Consider the following 19119-nt stretch of genomic DNA (forward strand, 5'->3'; position numbering starts at 1 on the left):
TTTTTCATATCTAGGGTTCCTCTGGTCTTACTGAGATGGTTTTGATGTTTGTGGTAGTGTTTCAAAGTCCAGACATGTCTCATTATTATGAGCATGTTTTATTATTTGACACACATTGAGAATCCTTTTTGGAGTTGAGTGGGTTACCTTTCCCCCCATAAATTAAGAATTAATATATTTTATGTTCATCCATGAGATTCCAAAGTCTTTAAAAATGTCTTATGGGCAGTCGTGTTAGCCTAGTAGAACAACTATCCGTATGTGTTTTTGGTTAAACTCTATGTAACAATCTAATTAAAAACAAGCCATGGGCTGTAAGTAGGCCATTGGAACATAGGAAGCTGCCTTATGCTGAGCCATACCATTGGTCCATCTAGCTCAGCATTGTCCACAAAATGGCAGTGGTTCTCCAGGCTTTCAGATAAGGGTCTCTCCCAGTCAGAGAATCATAGAATTGTAGAGTTGGAAGGGACAGTGAGGAGGGTCATTTAGTCAAATGCCCTGCAGTGCAGGAATCTTTTGCCCAACATGGGGCTTGAACCCATGAACCTGAGATGAAGAGTCTCATGATCTATCAACTGAGCTATCCTGGTCTCTTACCTGAAGATGCCAGGGATTGAACCTGGCACTTTTTTCATGCCAAGCAGATGTTGTACCATTGACTAAGTCCCTCTTACTCAGATGACTTGTGCATCCTCCAGCCTAAGAAAAGTAATGTGCAAATGTATACACACACTTAAATATATGTATAACAAGTCTTGATCTTGGAACATATCATAACTTCTCATTCTTCAGTATATCTATTTGTATGCAGAAAGTGGTGTGTGTCGATGTAATGATTTTGTTCCTTCTATGAGTCACAAAAAAGCATGAAGAAAATGAGAAAATAGCTCAAAAATAGCTGATTTTATAATATTTAAGCGGGGTGAGGAATAATTTTAACTGTCTTGGTTTAAAAGAAACTGTCTTGGTCTGCAGCTTCATTTGAACTTGAGGGTCCACCTGAAGAAAGTAGGATTGAGGTCTGAGTTTAAGAGAGTAAGTGTGTAATGAAAGGGCCTCTTCACATGTTACATGTTCACGTTATACCTGCAGGTATAGGACGGTATATAAATTCTATCTATCTATCATCTATCTATTCTATCCTTGGAAATGGAACGAAATAAAGTAAGAGAACCAGTGGGAGATAGTGCTGCCAGGAACTGCATTAAATACATCTTCTCTGTTCTATCCCTGAGGAGTGGTACACTGTATAGCACACAGTGGCTGAGATCTAGAGGAACATTGACAGCATTGTGCCTTGCTGCTGCGGGGGATGGGGGTGGAGAGTGGATAACATGAAAGATCCCTGAGGTCTGTGGACTTTGAAAGCTAAACCACAGTGTACAAATGAATGAATGATCCTTCCAGAAATGACCATCTTTCTCTCTCCCACCACCCCACTTCAGGGAAAATTTTTTTGCCAGTGCCTTCTGACATTCTTTTTCCCTGTGCTCAGTTCTCACCATGCATTTTTGTTAATGGAGAGTAGTGAATAGTGCTTAGAAAGTGGCATGTTATAAGGCATTTTACATTGGCTTAGATCCTTTTGTAACCACAAGACATTTCTCTTTGGTTTAGATATTTGTGTATCCATTTTCACATGTGCAAAGATAACACTGCACCAAATAAGAATTCAGCAACTTGTCTGAGAGGCATAAATGGGTACATAGTTCATAAGGCAATGGAGTATGAGGCAGAAAATTACTTTCGCCCCTTCTGGTATGTGCCAAAGTGGCATGGCTGGCAAAAATCAGTTTGTAATTATTGCACTGTGTCACATGCTCAACAGCTAAGATTTCATTTGGCTGCTCTGCCTTTAGTTTTTCATTCAGTACAGCAAGATTGGTGAGGGATGGCGGGACTTGTTTAAAATAGACATATGCTCCTCTTTTTCGTAATATTTCACAGATAACCTGTTTTATTTTCCTAATTTCAGACAGACTAAATTCCAGTTCTGATCTTATTTGCAGTGTTGTAACTCATGTAACTGCTATGAAATGCATTCTAATTTTACCATACCACAAGTTTTCACTTTCATTCTTTCATCACTAATGTAGTTGTCTTATTTAAGCTTTACAGTGCATACTATTTATAGTATAACTAGACTATTGGAACTCAGTTATTGATGATTTGCAGAATTTTCATTTGTCTCTTGCTCCTATTAGATAAGTTTCTCCCCTCTCCCTCTCTTTCGTTATATGAATGGAGAGAGGATCAAGAATGGTAATTAATCTCTAACATTTTACACTAGATCAAGCCTATTGGCTCTGTAAACTTCAGCCAAACTTATGCAGGATGAATCTGAATATCTAACCACCTATTATTAGCCTTTTTCATAATCAAAGCACTGTACTGATCCTCTTGGAAGGCTCCAAATTAAGCATTGCACAAAAAGCAGCATTAAGGTGTTCCTGAATGCCTGGATAGAAACAAGAATTGTTCTCTCTTGTGTTTCTGTTGTATTTGTGTGCCTGACCAAGAAAGAGAGACAGATTGAAAGAAGATTTTATATCTACATGCATTATGTGCATACATTCATAGGTTTTAGAAAAGAAGACAAAGATATCTTTATCTAGACAATAGATAGAAAAAGAGACTCATTTCAGAACTTGCACTTTTGGCGTGGATTGTTCTTTTCCCTCCATCTCTGGGTACTGCTTTTCAAAATTGCCTGAGGCTACAGTACAGCACCTCAGATCCCCAAGGCCCCTTGCCTGGCTCCTAATAGCCACTCTCCATCTGTGTCACATGAACAGCTGATGAGATAGCTCTAGTGCCTGTATTTTGGAGTGCACATCCACCCAGGTTAAAATGCTGGGGTTGCCAAGGAGCAGTCAGAAGCCATTAGTGTTTGTGAGAATTTGCCTTGCAGCAGTTCCTTGGCATAGTCAGTGGAAAAGGGTGTGTATTTGTTCTTGCACACGCATGGGTGTCGGGTGGTGGGCCACTAAGAAAAGGAGTTCTTCCAAAGTAATATGTTTTCCTTGCCGGAAAAGGTTGGTTCGTGATAAACTCCTGTCTTTTTCTTTTATCACTGTCCACACCTTCAATTTACCTTCTAGTCAAAGAAAAAGAAAACAGCAACTTAGGGGTCTGACTCAGGTCCTTGGGCAGATGGAAGGGAACTGCTCAGCCTTGGGGCAGGGTGGTTGTAATGAAGTGGCCTGTCATTCTGTAAATAGTGAGGACCATCTCTTCTATGTGATGGAGGGTATCACATTGCAGTGAAAATGGAAATGTCAATAAAATTAATCTGTTAGCTCTTTGCTCTGGCTTTTTTGTTGTTGTTGTTTCTCTAGTTAGAGGGGGGGGTGAGTGGTGGTATTTCCCCCTCCCCAGTTGTTTTTGCCTTTTCTTTTCTTTTTTAAAGAAATGTGTGTGGGCACCATAAACAAAGGTGAAATAGAATTTAAAGTTTTGAGGTAAATAGCCTCTATGTATCGGTAATGTGTTTGTTTTAGCAGCACTAAAGATCCAGAAGAGGCTATAGGAATTAGTTCATGGGTCTATAGCATTCCTCAGGAAGCTATGGAGCGTCTATCTCAGGCTACATTGAGCACAGAGTTTATTGTTTTAGGCTTTCTTGGACAAGGTTTTTACTTAGCATGGGATTTATGGCATTTACTGCTAATGAATGTCTATTCTTAAATTACAAAAACCACCGTCTCAGTGCAATTCCCAGATGTCCTTCCAGGACCTCGGCTTCTTAAACACCAGCAGGGAGCATAAACTCTCCACTTCTCTGTTTTCCTCTTTCGTGTGGCTCCAGGCTAATGATGTGTAAGGAAAACACAGCAATCTATAAAGTCTCAGTGCTGTCCCAGTATTCTTCATTTATTTTGCATTTGATTATGCCACAAGTCGGATCTTGTTTCTTTCCTTTTTTAAAAGTTATTAGTTCAAATATTAATGTAGGAATATGGCATATATTGCTGCTCTTGATTGATGCCTTCCCAAAAACAGGAAGACGTGCTCGTATGAATTTTAAGAAAGTAGGGGTCCTGCAATGCCTTGCCAGAAGAGTTTTTCAGATACATAATTTAGATGCCCTCCAGGCAGGCTTTCAAGGCATTTTTGCTGGAGGGCAAGAAAAAATAACTATGACTGTTAAAAGTAAATGATTTTTGCTAATGCACAATTAATGCCAGGGAAAAGCACTGAAGAGAAAGATGTTCATGGAAAGTTCTGATTAAGCAAGCACCCTACCTTGATGTGCATCCTTAAAAAAAAAAAAGAAATAAAAAGAAGCAGAATATAATGATCACTGATGCAGGCACATAAGTTTTCATGTCTTGCAAATACTATGTTGAGGGTCATACAAGTGTGCGTGCGTGTGCATGTGTGTGAGTGGGGAGATGATAGTAAATGGGGAGGGCTTCAGCTGGCAGTGTGTTATGTGCTCTGAACAGTGACACATTTACTGTCACCTATGCAGAGGGCCCAGAATATATAGACCACAGAACATTTAACTTGATTACCTTCACCATATATTCAGCATAGTTGCAGGGAATGCATTTACAGTAAATAGGTTTTTGTGTGGCAGGTTTTCCCACACTGCATTTCATAATTGACAAAGAAGTATTGCACTGTGTCAAGCAAACAATTATAATTGAATTAATGGTTTGTGCGTGTGTGAGGCACAAAATTAGTATTTGGAGAGACATGATTTCTAATTTTTATATATCTATATCAGCAATCATATTTAATAAGAAATTGAACATGCCTGATTTTTTTCATATATGAATGACACTTCATTAGTGCTTTAGTAGTTAATCTGATTATTCAGATTGGCTTATATTTCTTGTTTATTATCTCTCACCCCATTTTTTCTATTAGGGGATGGTTTAGACAACAGTGTAGCCTCTCCCGGCACAGGGGATGATGATGATCCAGACAAGGATAAAAAGCGGCAGAAGAAAAGAGGAATTTTCCCCAAAGTAGCAACAAATATCATGAGAGCATGGCTGTTCCAACATCTCACAGTAAGTGAATGCAAAAAAAAGAAGAAGTATTTTACACAAGTCTAATTATTTTTAATAGCCCTTTCAACATTTTAGGATAATGTTTTGGGTGGTTGGAAGTTGGTTCTCTGCAATGGAATATATTTGGGAGTTATTATATATTATGTACCTTGAGTATAAAGCATCACACCTAGTGCAAAATGGGATTCACCTCAAGGACTGCCATTTTACTGTACAATTAGAGAGACTATTTTATGTACTTATTTATTTGAAACTGTTTGTGGTGAGCAATCATCAGAAACAGAGACATAGAATAGTCACCACGGGATGTCCAGGCAGGCTTAAATAATATTTCAGGAGTCCACTGTAAACCAAGCAGGCCTGCTGAGTGGTTGATGATGGTTAGTGAGGATCAGTGTGGGATTCTGAACAGCCCCCATCCTAGGGCTTCTAAATGGTGGAGCTATGTTGCTTTTGGAACACACATATACTATGTATATTCCAACATGCATTGCAAGAGGTAGATGAAGTCAGAGAATTCATTTGAAAACTTTTCCTATGTTGGTTTACATGCAAAATATAGACAGCGTTTAGTTTTTCTAATTCCTCAGTTCTATAGGAGATTAAAGCACCTATTTAAGCTGCTCTTCAAGTCCATTATCTTAAAAGCTAGCCATATTCACTTCTGGGGGAAAGCGAGTAAACGTGAAAAAACAACACTTTTAGTAGCAATCTATCTTTATCCTCCTGTTTTGCAATTGGTTTTATGTGTTGGTGTTCTGTTGACTATTACAGCTTTACTTAGGCATCAAAATACATTTTTACAAAAGAAGTAGTAGCTCTCTTAATTTTACTTGGAAATGGTAGAAAATGGTAAAATTATCAGTTCACTTTCCCTTCCATTTTGTTTGGGCTAATACTTAAAAGGATAGTATGATTAACTATCACACACAAGGGTTCATTTTGTGATTGTTAAAATTACACATTTTTTGTGGTGGAAGATATTAGTTACTGTCTCATGGTACCTGGAGTGATTCAGGTACCTCTTTTATTTACAGTGGTGGCTACCAAGCAGCTTTGCTGATGGAACAGCTTGAAGGGATTGGGTAGCGTTAGATACCAGTTTTAAACCATCATTTTGATGTAAGAACATTATTAGCAAACTAAGGTGCATTGATCTGGCCTGTAGGGTCAGGATTAGCCAGAATAGCCAGTGCCTCTGCTCGAACAGTGGTTATTTTTGCCTTCCAGCTATGGCCATTTCAGAGGTCAGGTGCCCTGTAGTACCTACTTGGCTCAGAGGAATTAGACAGAACATGAGTCTCTGGGCTGATTACTTAACCAAAGACAAAATAATGAGTCCTAAGCAAATACTGACTAATTGAAAGGGCTGTAAATCCATTACATATTGGTCAGGGATAATCAGGAGTATTTAATCACTTTTATCTATTCAGGAGCACTGAAGCTGCAACAGCAAAGCCCTGAACCTTGCCATTTGCTTATTATTCTCATCATTATCAAAATTACTTCACAGCTGTTCTTTGCTACATCACCTCAGCTGGAGATTTACTAACCTGTAAAATGTTTTTAATTTGGAAGTTGAGTGAGTGTGAGGGAGAGGTTTTTTTTTATTTTTAACTGAAGGAAGTGGTTAGAAGAGCAGCACACTGATGCTGAAAAAAACTTGGGGCTATGAATAATCCACTTTATTTCATATAAGCTTGCATATTAATTTCCCCAACTCTCACTAAGTCATCCCCATCCCCATGGATTTTTGCCACTGCCTTTTCTTTCTAAAACGTTGTGTGGAAAGTGCTTAGTGTGTGCTTGCCAAAAGGATAATTTATATCTCGCATATCTTGAATAACATCTTCATGGTTTTTAGCGTTCCTGAAATTCCACCATGTTTCTCTGCCTCACACCAGATGAACTAAGGAAATGCAGTAGCTTTGATGAGGATGGTCCTTGCATAAGCTAAAAAAAAAAAAAAGCTCTTTACCATCTAGGTTTTAATGAGTTTGTAGGTGTTGAAAGATTTACTGTGCTATAATTCTCAGACCTGAGAACTGATAATGGAGACCTCTGACTAGTGCAATGAAAATTCAAAAAGATTTTTGCCATAAACACATGCTGAGAAGGAAAATAACTCTTTCCTTAAACAGTTCCAGCATTCTTTTTTTCTTACTGATTTGTTTGTTCCTTCAAAATAAAACTTTGGTCCTGCTATGCAGGTAAACTATAATTTACAAATATTTTCTCAAGTAAATTTCATAATAGAAAGAGTCTTAAAATTTAAATGGTTTTCCTTCACCACTGCTCTAACCTGATTTCAAATAGGTTTGTCCACTCTTTTGTCCTCTGTGACCTGGTCTTGTATTACAATAATCCTACAATGTACCCTTTTTCTCTTTCTTTTTTCAAAGAAACTAATTGAATTATCTCATTATTTTAATTTGTTAAGCAAATGTATTTTACATCACAGGATGTGTTCTTAAAGAAGGGGCTGCTAAGGCTTTGCCCCTTGAATGGCCCATTGGTGCATTTTGACATTCATGCATTCTCATTAATGAAAGGGACATAAAAGAACTCTGGTTGTATTTTTTTTCAAACTCCCAACCAGCATGGAGCAACTTTTTCCATAAGCCACAGGGGTCTCTCTACATATGTTCTCAACTGCAAGCTATTGTCACCTATTCTGAATACCTCAAAAGGACAAATAAAATACTAAAGGCCAACTGTAGCAATTGTTAGTTTCAATATGACAAAAATCATTAACCTCTGCTTTGCCTAGGAGGCAAGCCATTTTTGCTTTAAGCTTTAAACTAAGCTCAAAAATTTCTGTGCAATGTGAAATGTCTGGGTAAGGTTATTCACTTTCAATTAATTATGCTCATTTTGGGGTGAATTTTTGTGGAATATATATTTTATAAATAGGCAATATGGTTCATCTTAAGAACTATTTTACTTCCAAAATTGCTAAAATGACATGTTGATCTTGGTTGATAACTCTACAAGAATTAATTTTACCCACTGGCTGACTTTCATCACATTGTTTCATAACTGTATATAGTCGTTTTCCACTATTTCAGTTTTTGGAACAACTTCCATAATACTAAGAACAAGCTACGTATATAGCTTTTGTGGATAGAAACCTCCAGTGCTTGCATAATAATTCAACCGTGTTCTCATTCTGCAATTGGTATCTGCCTTACATTAAGTATTACAATGGTACAGGAAGATGAAAGGATCTTAGGATGAATTGCTAGAAAATGTGCATGCTTTTTCTGGATAATATCCAGTATTTGAGTGGGTAAAGGAAATCCTAGCCTGGTAGTATAAGCTTCTCAGTAGTACATAAAGATTATGATATCAGAAAGGTAAACCTGACATCAAGGCTGTTGTTATTTAACTTCAAAGATAGTTAAAGAAAAGGAACAGCAAGAAATCTGACCCATGCAGCCTTTATTCATAGCCTTGGAAAACTCCTTTTCCCTCCATGCCAAACAGCTCTTTAGTACACTCAATTAGCCTCTCAGAAATCTCTGCTTTCCTCCCTCAAGTGCTCCCCTGTTTGCCCTGCAAAGAACATATTTGATCATGGAATGAAAACAGGAAGTGCTTGTGTACAAAGATACCTCTTGCTCACACTGCTTTTGAGCTAAAGGTTTCCTTATCATAGCAGTCACAGAAAAACTTACTGCATGGCGTAGAAGCTCTTTGAAAATAGATGAATATAATCAGAACAGGCGGCAGTCATAGAGGAAGGAACTATGTAATAGTTGGATTTTTACCTTTAGTCATCCAACTTTTCCTGCAGCAGAGACAACAGAAAATCTCATATTTCATTCCAGTCAATCAGCTTCCTTTTAAATGATGTCATATGTATATTTTAGATCTAAACATAGATTAACCCTATTTAATTAAAAAAAAATTAAGGGTTTATGGATTTTTGCAGTATATGAGCACTAAGCTCCCTTATTTCACACCTACCTTACATTTCATTAATTCCTGTTGCAAGATTTGTTGAAAGCTGCCTTTTAATTTGGGTTTGTAAAAATACTTCTAATTTGGTTATGCAATGCAAATTAAAGTTGCAGCCTTGCCCTAGTCATGAGTGTGTAATTTCCACTGAACTTGGTTTGACTTGTATGTGTATAACTGCATATTGGATTGCAGCCTGCTTATTCCTTTCCTTACACAACTGCCATTCAAAGTAGACTAGTCATGTCCCAAACTATTTGGAAATTGCTGCCACCATCCTTGTCCTCTTAACTCCTACAGCTCCCAGACAGGAGAGGATTTGGGGGATTTCAGGCAAACACATACACAGGGACTCAGAGGTAGCATTCAGTTTACTTGACCCTTCTTGGCTGAAAGAAACGTGGTATTCAATGCCAATATGCCTCTCAGTTTACAAGGGGAGCAGAGCCAGTACCCATCTCCCTGTGTCCCCCATCTAGAGATAACAGCATCCTACTTTTCTCTGTCGACCTCAATCCTAAACCTCTGTAGCATGAAGCAAGTGGCTTAGGCCATGAGAATTATTGCACAAACCCTGAGAGTTGGCAATAATTCACACAAACCCAGTGGTCCAATTATTTAACATTTATTAGGAATAAGAAGGCAAAGGACAGCACAAAGGGACAAAGCAGAATACTGAAAATAGAAGAAGAAGAAGAGAAGAGTTTGGATTTGATATCCCGCCTTTCACTCCCTTTAAGGAGTCTCAAAGCGGCTAACATTCTCCTTTCCCTTCCTCCCCCACAACAAACACTCTGTGAGGTGAGTGGGGCTGAGAGACTTCAAAGAAGTGTGACTGGCCCAAGGTCACCCAGCAGCTGCATGTGGAGGAGCGGAGACGCGAACCCAGTTCCCCAGATTAGGAGACTACCGCTCTTAACCACTACACCACACTGGCTTTTTAGCTCAAGTCTATCCTATCCCAAACTACCGTATTTTTCGCTCCATAAGACGCACCTTTTCCTCCTAAAAACTAAGGGGAAATGTGAGTGCGTCTTATGGAGCGAATGGCGCTTCGCAGGAGAGGTGCTGCGCAGAGAGGGAGAGATGCGCAGCGCCCCTTCAGCGAAGCGCCTCTCCTGCGAAGCGTGAGGAGGAACGGAGCCCCTTCTGTTCCTCCTCCCGCTTTGCTGAAGGGGTGCTGTGCAGCTCCCCCTTTCTGCACAGGAGAGCTGCGCAGCGCCCCTTCAGCAAAGTGCCTCTCCTGCAAAGCGGGAGGAGGAATGGAGCCCCTTCTGTTCCTCCTCCCGCTTCGCTGAAGGGGAGCTGCGCAGAGACAGTGGCCAGCACTGTGGCCACACAGTGGCCAGCTTGATGCCTGTGGGAAGCCCACAAGCAGTACATGAGCATGATAGCACCTCTAAAAACTAGGTGCGTCTTATGGTCAGGTGCGTCTTATAGAGTGAAAAATACAGCAATTACAAACAGGCTTCTGGTCTCCTCATGAGTAATGCAACATAGATGTTTAGTTGCATGGTATTCTGATGGTCAATGAAGGGGAAAGGACTGCATAGCCACATCCCATTTTAAAAAGTGTTTCTACCTATCTTGAAGTTGAGTGGCACCTGACACTTTCTAGCCAATTATACTCCAGGTCATGTTAGGTAAGGTGGGGTTGGGAAGATGGTGGACACCTGGGGCAGAGGGAGATGGCGGTCACTGGGGAAAATTACCCATTTAGCTATTCTATGACCTTGCTAGACAGGATGTAACCCAGAACTTAGTGTCCTGGGAGCTTGGCAGAAAGGAGGAAGGAGGTGCCTGGCTTGTTCAGGCAAAATGGAGAGTAAGAGATCAGGGCTGGCTGCCACAATATGAAACTAGCATCACATACCGTGAGATTTGTATAACTTCCTGTAACTCCAGTAAAAGAAATTCCTCTAACTATACTCTGAAAGGTCGGAGCCAGTTCATTTATTGAGTCTGAAGATTGGAGTTATTCCTAATTAATATAGTGTGTGTGTGTGTGTGTGTGTGTGTGTGTGTGAGAGAGAGAGAGAGAGAGAGAGAGAGAGAAATCAGATTAAAGGTAATTGCATCACGTTGTCTACTTGTTTTGTTTCTTCAAACTACTCTTCAGCTCAAACTCAAACCAGCAGTCAGGTACATGGTGATCAGGCTGTCTTGTCTCTCTTTGGAATGTAGCCAGACAAGTTCCTCCCGTCTAGTGGGTCTGTTTCTCCCCCTACAAGCTTTGCAACTAGAGTCCTGGCTGTAAACTCCAGCTCCACCTCCTCCTGCCTGTGATGAAGCATTTTATCTGGCTGCAACCTAAAGAGCAGTGAGGTCTTATTAAGTCTTTCCTCCTTGCCTTAGTTTGACCTTCAGATTAGTGTTCCTCTCAGCCTGACTACGTTTTTGGCCCTGTTCCGCTGCCCCATGTTGCATATCTGAGCAGCCAGACCCACATTCCTGGTTGCCTGGTAGATATTGACATCAGTTCTTTAAACGAGTGCTCTTTTGTTTCAGTTCAGTGGTCTCTGCTTTAAACTGGTGTCTCAGGGGATGGGGCTATCAAGTATGGACCAAGGCTTACTTTTTTTGTGAAGGGGAAAGCAGCACATTGCCATAATTAGTTAACGATTTTAGGATTTTAGTGTGAGAAGAAGGATATACAGTTATTCTCTGTTGTGGGCAAAAACTGGTTGTGGCTTCTCAGTGGCAGCAAGCTAAGATGCAAACTTCTTCATGCCCTCTCCCATGGAACACATTCTCTCTGCTCACAAGTGTTTGGATTTTCAATAGGGAGGCCAGGGCCCTTGGCACATGCTGAAAGAAAAAAAGCCAAAGTATCTATACTGATCCAGAAAACGTGAAAGCAAGCCAATATTTTGGGACACTTGATTGGTCCTAATAAAAGTGTTGCCCAACTGGATTTCAATGTTTAAAGACACTCTTTCCTTTATCAACTCTGTAGAAGTCTGGCTGGTGCGGGAAACGGGGGATTAAAAATTGCATTACACAATTTCAAAAGTAACTAGATGAGCGCCGCAACCCCAGAGTCGGTCACGACTGGACCTAATGGTCAGGGGTCCCTCTACCTTTATGTATTTAAAGAGGTACAACTCTGTTCTCTCACCGTAAAATTGCTTGTCATTAAGTCAAAGATAGTCCATAGTGCCCATAGTTCTTTTCAATGGAGAGGAAGCTCTGAAGGTAATTTCACCTTCAGAGATTTCTTCCTCATGGAGAGTCGTAGCATATACGTTAATAGAACTGAGCCAGCTACAGACCCAGAATCCTGCCAACACTGAGATGATGTTCAAGATCAGACTTGAGGCTGCATTTCAGGATTAATCTAGGAATGTGATCAGGCGCTATATATTTGAATAGACAAATCACCAATGGAAGATGTTGTGTTGGTACGTTCCCAGATCTATCAAAAAGCTGCATAAAGTAGTCTTGACTTGATTAGATGACTTGGATTGATGGCTTTGCCATTTAGGAAGTGGGAAGAAGAGAAGAATATTCTCATCAGCTGTGTTGCTTGGGGACCAGAACAGCTTGGCTTTACAAGATCCATGCTTATGTACCTGGCAGGAGACTCTGTAAAATTCCTCAGAGGCCACTATATTGGCATAGAAACCTCTGAGACATCTCATTTACCATTGGAATAACTGGTTGCTAGATCAAAAGTGGCACATAAGATTCAATGCTACTTCTCACAGGGTGCAAGGAAAAACTATGGGTACTGTTCAATGTCATATTGTTACAAATGTTCCATTTGTGTAAGCATTTCATCATGCCAGACCCAATGATTCTCTTTTCCCTGCTGTTCTGGGGGTTCTCCTGATCCACACCCTAAGCATGTGGGGAAAGCCCCATTGCAGAAATGGAAGCCCTTGGTCAGGGCTTGTGCTGAGGGATTCATTGGGTGAATCCCACCCACAGAAGAATGGACTGCAGACCTGATGCCAGTGATTGTCTTTTACGTTTTGCCCTGCTCTTTCCAGGCACAGTGTCTGAACATTTGGGGTTTTTTTGCCCTGGAGCTTTCCCTGCAAAAACCTGCTTTTTAGTGCTCAGTTTGGGTTTAAGTAGACTGCCATTTGCTCTGGTTGAGGCTTAAAGAACAGGTTTTCATGGGGAAAGCTCTGCAGCAAAAAAAAGGGTTATTGGACATGGAGCTTTAAAATGCAGACTGTGCCTGGAAAGAGCAGAAGAAAGGTAAGTATGGATAAGCCTTTTCTGAGAGTTTGACAGGGTGGATGCATGAGCAAGGGGCCCTCCATTCACTGGAGTGGCCATTATTCCTCAGCTTCTTGCCACTGTCGCCTTCCAGGGCACCTAGGTAGTGTTATGTGTAGGTATGGGAGAAAGGGTACCAAAACAGTGACAATTCAGCAAAAGACATTAATGTCAGAAGCAACCCAGAAGCATGTTACTTGCAAGAAGGAGATAGTTGTTTTGCACAATGAACAACTTTCAGTTATTCCACTTTCTTTTCATAGGGGGTAGCCCACCCTCGTGAAAAGGAGACTGACAGCAAAGGGAAGACAGAGTACATTTTGGAGATACTAGATGCAAGGCCACAGCCTTTAAAAAATGAGAAAGGTATATCGGTGCAAGAATGAGAGCACTGGTAACATTAGCAAGAAACATTGAAATTGTCTGTGTGCATTTAGGAGGGGGAGCTACGGTAATTATTGGTACTGTGGCAGAAGTAGATGCATGTTCCATCACAGGTCTCTACCAATTACTCATATTTTATAGGGGCTCTCTGAGGGCATCTTCCCTGAGAAGCCACTAACATTCTGGAGCTGGCAGGGCCAGGCTGTGGCCTATGGGCATTGTTTTAGAAAAGTGTTCTGGGATTTGTTGAAAAGCTTATCAGGAGTTTGTCAGAGGAAAGATAGTAATGGGAGACAACACTGCACTGAAAGACAACGAAGTAGGTTTTCTGTGTTTTAGGGTTGTTAGACTTTTCCAATCAGACGTTCTAAAAGACACAACGGAAGTGGCTGTACACGTAGGAGGAGATGCTACATTCACATTGTCTCCAGTAGTTGTGTGAGTTGAAGACAGCCGTCAAAGTTTGTTCCTTTCCCCCTGTCTGCAGCACCTGCACCTTCTGAAAAGCCTTTCAAAATGGTTCTACAGGGCTGGAATAACCTGAAATCAGGAATAGGAACCTTGCACCAGTCTTTTTTGGCGATCGCTCGTAGCTGAGTAAGATTGTCTTCCATAAACACGGTTTTAACAATGAATCCGTAAGTGACTGTGGAGGCCAATTCTGGATCCACACATCCTTCCACAATGGAGTCCACTGACACAAGGTTCCTCCACTTGATTTCAGACAATTCTCCCCTCTCGCTGTAGCCCTGTGTGACACAGCCAATACATGGATAACCAAATATCTAGGTAGGCTTTTTACAGGATCCAGAAGGGTCAGAGGAGAACCATTGGTACCATCCATAGCTACAATCCTATACCCACCTACCTGGGAGTAAGCCACAGTGAACCCAATGGAACTTCTGAGTAGGCATGTATAGGATTGTGCTGTTAGAGCCGAACATTTTGCCGTCAAGTATTGTACCATCAGTAGGATTGTAAAATTGGTGGACAACAATGTCAAATGGGGCTGGGTATGCTTATTTTCAACATAGTTGTTTGGTTGCTTTTATGAGACAGAGATCTGTTTGTATTATGCAGTTGCCTTGCTGAGAGAGAAAAGACAGATACAGAGAGAATGAATGTGTTCCAGCTCTGTATTGATTTCTACTAGACAAAGGAAAACATCTGTGAATTGTTTGAGGATTAAAATTACTTAGGGCTACCTGCATTTCCACCATCATTGTTTAATTCCAGGAAATGATGTCATATTGCATGAAACAGCATTATTTGATTCTTTTTTACATTACGCATGGTGTCGTAAGAACCTTTATAATGCCACAATGTTTCTAATTAGGCACATGCTTGTATATAATTGCATCTGTGTATGTATACCTAGTGTGTTTTAATGTATAAATGTATGCATTAAACAGATTTTAATGCATAAATATGCTATAATGTATTGGGAGCATGGGGAATGACATTTTGAAAAGGCTGCCAGGTTTCAGAAACATCTCTTGGCTTATTTGTACTTCAAACTGGATATCAGAGTTCCCATCAGCGTTAGCTCCGTTTCTACAAAGGATCTCTGTGGACAATAAGCTACGTACCAGTGAAGCTGAGAATGGGTGCAAAGTGGCAGAGCCGCCCGCTCCAAGTCTCTGCTAACCTGAGTACACTGCTGAGGCAGGCAATGGGAGGCCACTTTCCCGCCCCCTATAACTGCATCCATTCCCCCTACCCTGCTCCATTCTATACAAGTTACTAATGCTCCAGGTACAAGTAACTTGATGGCACGCAAAAGTCTGGGTGTAAATATGAGGAGTCTGCATGAACACACACACACACACTGCCTGCCATACCTTCTTACCAACATACTCATTTTAGAGGGGTTGGGAGCACACCAGTAGATTTGAGATGATGGGAAAGAACAGGGAAAACGGACATCTGGTGCACTTTTTAGAGTTCTACGCATGAATGTTGCACTAGTGTCCAACTGAATCATTTTTAATCTCTCATTTAAAAGAATAAATAAAAATATACTTTTTTAACAGAGGCCAGTATATTTAAGCTTTTAGTCCTTTACCATATCATTTCCTCTTTTATAAAATATGGCGTCTGTGTCAATTCTGTCACCATCTGTCTTTTTGATTTTGTTTTTTTGCTATTCTTACAATTACAGAGACAATCCAAACTGTAAATAATTTAATTTTAGAAACCTTACTGAGACAAGAAATTTGCATTTAGTATGCTGTAGATGGGAGACACCAGTATACTATTCCAGATGCTACATATATGCTCTTTATTACTAGAAATTCACCATTTTGCATGCTACTGTTCTTTGTTTGACTTCTAAATTATACAGGCTTAAATTCTCCTTCCTTGTCTTTCTTCCAGTTCTATTATAAACACACAGCCTATCAGAGTGTATTGCATAAGCAAGTCTACAGGGATATAACTAGATTAAAAATAGCTACAAATATAAGCAAAATATTGGCTTTGTAAGTTCTACTATGCCCAGGAATGTATTGTTTGTGGTGGTATCTTTCTTCACAACCAATCTTCCTCCCACCCCTTAAATAACATTTTTTCAGTGCATCAAAAGAAAACCTGTTTCCTGGAGTTCACATCTCCCTTCTGCTCTACATCCATCTCATATTCATATTATATAGAAGAGGTGCACTTGGCCCTAGGGAATATGTTTTCCTTCACAGATGGAGTGAGGGTTATTGCCTCTTTCTGACTCTTCTGTGTGATATATGCTCCCTCCCACCTTGTGAATGAACACAATAACCCTCTTTCTAGATTAGTTCACTTAAGTGTGGTATAGCCAATGAGATCATGAAGATGGATTTTTGATTCACAGAATAGGGTTGGATAAGTCATTGACACAATTCAGATATAGCAGGAAATAATGCTTTTTCACCACCTCAATGAATTACATGTGTCAGGGAATCAGGAGCAGGAGCAATGGGGAGAGAGGGATTGGAGAGCAAAGGGGAAGAATCCGAGGGCAGCGTAGGGGAGTATGACAGTGGCCCGAGAGATTCCATGAGCTTCTCCAGCGAATCAGAAGATTCCCAGAAGGGGGCGCCGATGGTCAGGGCAAGGGGGGGGTCCCAGGGGGGACGCACCAGAAACAAGGAGCCAGAGGGGAACCCCAAAACAGCAGTGGAGGATCGGGACCAGTTTCCCCACCAGAGCGTAGTGGGGGGGAAGAGTCACATGTGTCAGGGCCAGCGTCTCCTCCAGAGAGGGAGTCAGGGCTGACCACGCCTCCATCGGAGAGTGGAGGAACGGAAGGGAGGTCAGTTGCAGCTAGCCCCCCCGAAGGGGGAAGCAGTGACAGCAGCAGTGAAACGGTCAGGAGGAAAGCTGCTGGCTGGGCGCGCGCGCCAAGTTCAAATGTGCAGGCGCGCGGGACAGCAGGAGACCCGGATGGGGAACCAGCTCCTAAAGCCCGCCGGAGGGAGGGAGACGGCTCAGGGGAATCAGCGTCAGAGGAGGCTAGAAAGGGCGAGACCCCGGCGGGCAGGCGGACCCAGAGGAGGAAAGAGCAGCGGAAAAGGTGGAGCAAGGCTAGAATCTTAAATTGGTGTCAAGGGGGAGGAGACTCAGACGGAGCATCAGCGGTCTAACGGTTGAGACGTAGAGCTGCGCGCTGCGGCTCTGGAAGTGAAACTGAACTTCAATAAAGACTTTTGTACTTAACAACGAAGCAGCGTTGGTCCTTTGTGAGCTGGGACCTAGGGTAGCTCTGACAACATGCATTCTCCCTTTCTTTCTCTCCTCGTTCATAAGCCAGTGGAGGAGATTAAAAACAAAAAAATCTACTTCTGGTTTGAAACCAGCCACAATTCTTTGTGACATCTGAGATCAGACAACTGTGGTTTGTTTAAAATAGAGTTTTAGAATAAGCCAAGGTATGAAATACAATTTGATCCTTACTAACCATAGCTTGGGACGCGGGTGGCGCTGTGGTCTAAACCACAGAGCCTAGGGCTTGCTGATCAGAAGGTTGGCGGTTTGAATCCCCGCGACGGGGTGAGCTCCCATTGTTCGGTCCCAGCTCCTGCCCACCTAGCAGTTCGAAAGCATGTCAAAGTGCAAGTAGATAAATAGGTACCGCTCCGGCGAGAAGGTAAACGGCATTTCCATGCGCTGCTCTGGTTCGCCAGAAGCGGGTTAGTCATGGTGGTCACATGACCTGGAAGCTGTCTGTGGACAAATGCTGGCTCCCTCGGCCTATAGAGCAAGATGAGCACACAACCCCAGAGTCGTCTGCAACTGGACCTAATGGTCAGGGGTACCTGTACCTTTACTTTAACCATAGCTTACCTCACAATTCCCCATGTTCAGACATCACAGGAAACTGTAGCTTGCGTAGAACTGGGAGAAAATGCTTCTGATCTCCTCCTCTGGCCACTTGTGAAGGAGCAAAAATGATGCCACACAGGACCTAATCTTGTTTACCAGCACAAGGATTGGATCCTATGAGGTGCTGCTTCTTTGTGAATGGCTTTTCTCCATGCAGGGAAGCCGCTCACAAAGGAGCAGCAAACAGCACTACACATGGAAGGATTTGTTCCTGTGTGGTGCTGCTTCACGACACTGGAGAAAGGAGAGGCCTGGTGGGAAGAAGAAGCCACTGATCCCTACCTTCTCCTGCGAAGAAGAGCTAGTAGGTTCCTCCTTTTCACGGTTTCTCCTTCCTGCCCATACCTGCCTTGCCTTCCTATGCCCTATCCCCTGAGAGCCCCAGTTTGGTATGTGATTGCCACACAATACAACTCATGGCAATCCAGGGTTAGCTCAACATGATTGAACCAATGCCTGGATTTCCCCAAATCAGCCTGATTTGGTTCAGGTCTTGGGACTCAGGAGAATCTGATGCACAGTCCTAGTAGGAACTAAAGTAACATGAATGGTTGCATTGACCACACTGTCCAAGATGAAATTACTCTATATTACAAAAGGCGGGTAGAGTCTGGAATTCAATGTAGAGGTTTTTTAAAAAAACTTTAAAAAAAAAGACTGAATAGAATCATAGACTTGTAGAATCATAGAGTTGGAAGGGTCTATGAGGATCATCTAGTCCAAACCCTGCAATCCAGGAATCTCAACTTGAGCATCCACAACAGATGGCCACCCCAGCTCTGCTTAAAAACCTCCAAGGAAGGAAAATCCACCACCTTTCAAGGGAGTCTGTTCCACTGTCAAATAGCTCTTACTGTCAGAAAGCTCTTCCTGATGTTTAGTTGGAATCTGCTTTCTTGTAACTTGAATCCATTGGTTCAGGGCCTAGCCACCGGAGCAGGAGAAAACAAGCTTGCTCCATCTTCCATGTGACAGCCCTATAAATATTTGAATATGGCTATCTTCAGTGCTATTTTTATAGAAAAAGAGGTGCTGGAATTCTCCATAAATAAGCGTCCCTTGTTCTCTTATAATGTCAATGGCGCCCACCTTAGAGGTGCTGGAACTAAGTTCTGATGAGTTCCTGCTGAAAAAAAGCACCCTGGCTATCATATCTCCCCTCAGGCGC

General features: G+C 41.7%; 1 protein-coding gene across 16 annotated transcripts in view; it reads left to right on the forward strand.

The window, feature by feature from the left end:
- The window catches only part of MEIS2 (Meis homeobox 2), a 235244-nt gene that overhangs the window by 63542 nt on the left and 152583 nt on the right, over positions 1–19119 (forward strand). For all 16 annotated transcript variants that reach the window (XM_083615899.1, XM_083615889.1, XM_083615897.1 and 13 more), the window contains one exon: positions 4879–5024. In XM_083615899.1, coding sequence (XP_083472025.1) covers positions 4879–5024 — 146 coding nt within the window. The remainder of the gene's footprint in view (positions 1–4878; positions 5025–19119) is intronic.

The sequence above is a fragment of the Podarcis filfolensis genome, assembly GCF_964270895.1.
Source record: "Podarcis filfolensis genome assembly, chromosome: 1".
Taxonomy (NCBI): Eukaryota; Metazoa; Chordata; class Lepidosauria; order Squamata; family Lacertidae; genus Podarcis; species Podarcis filfolensis.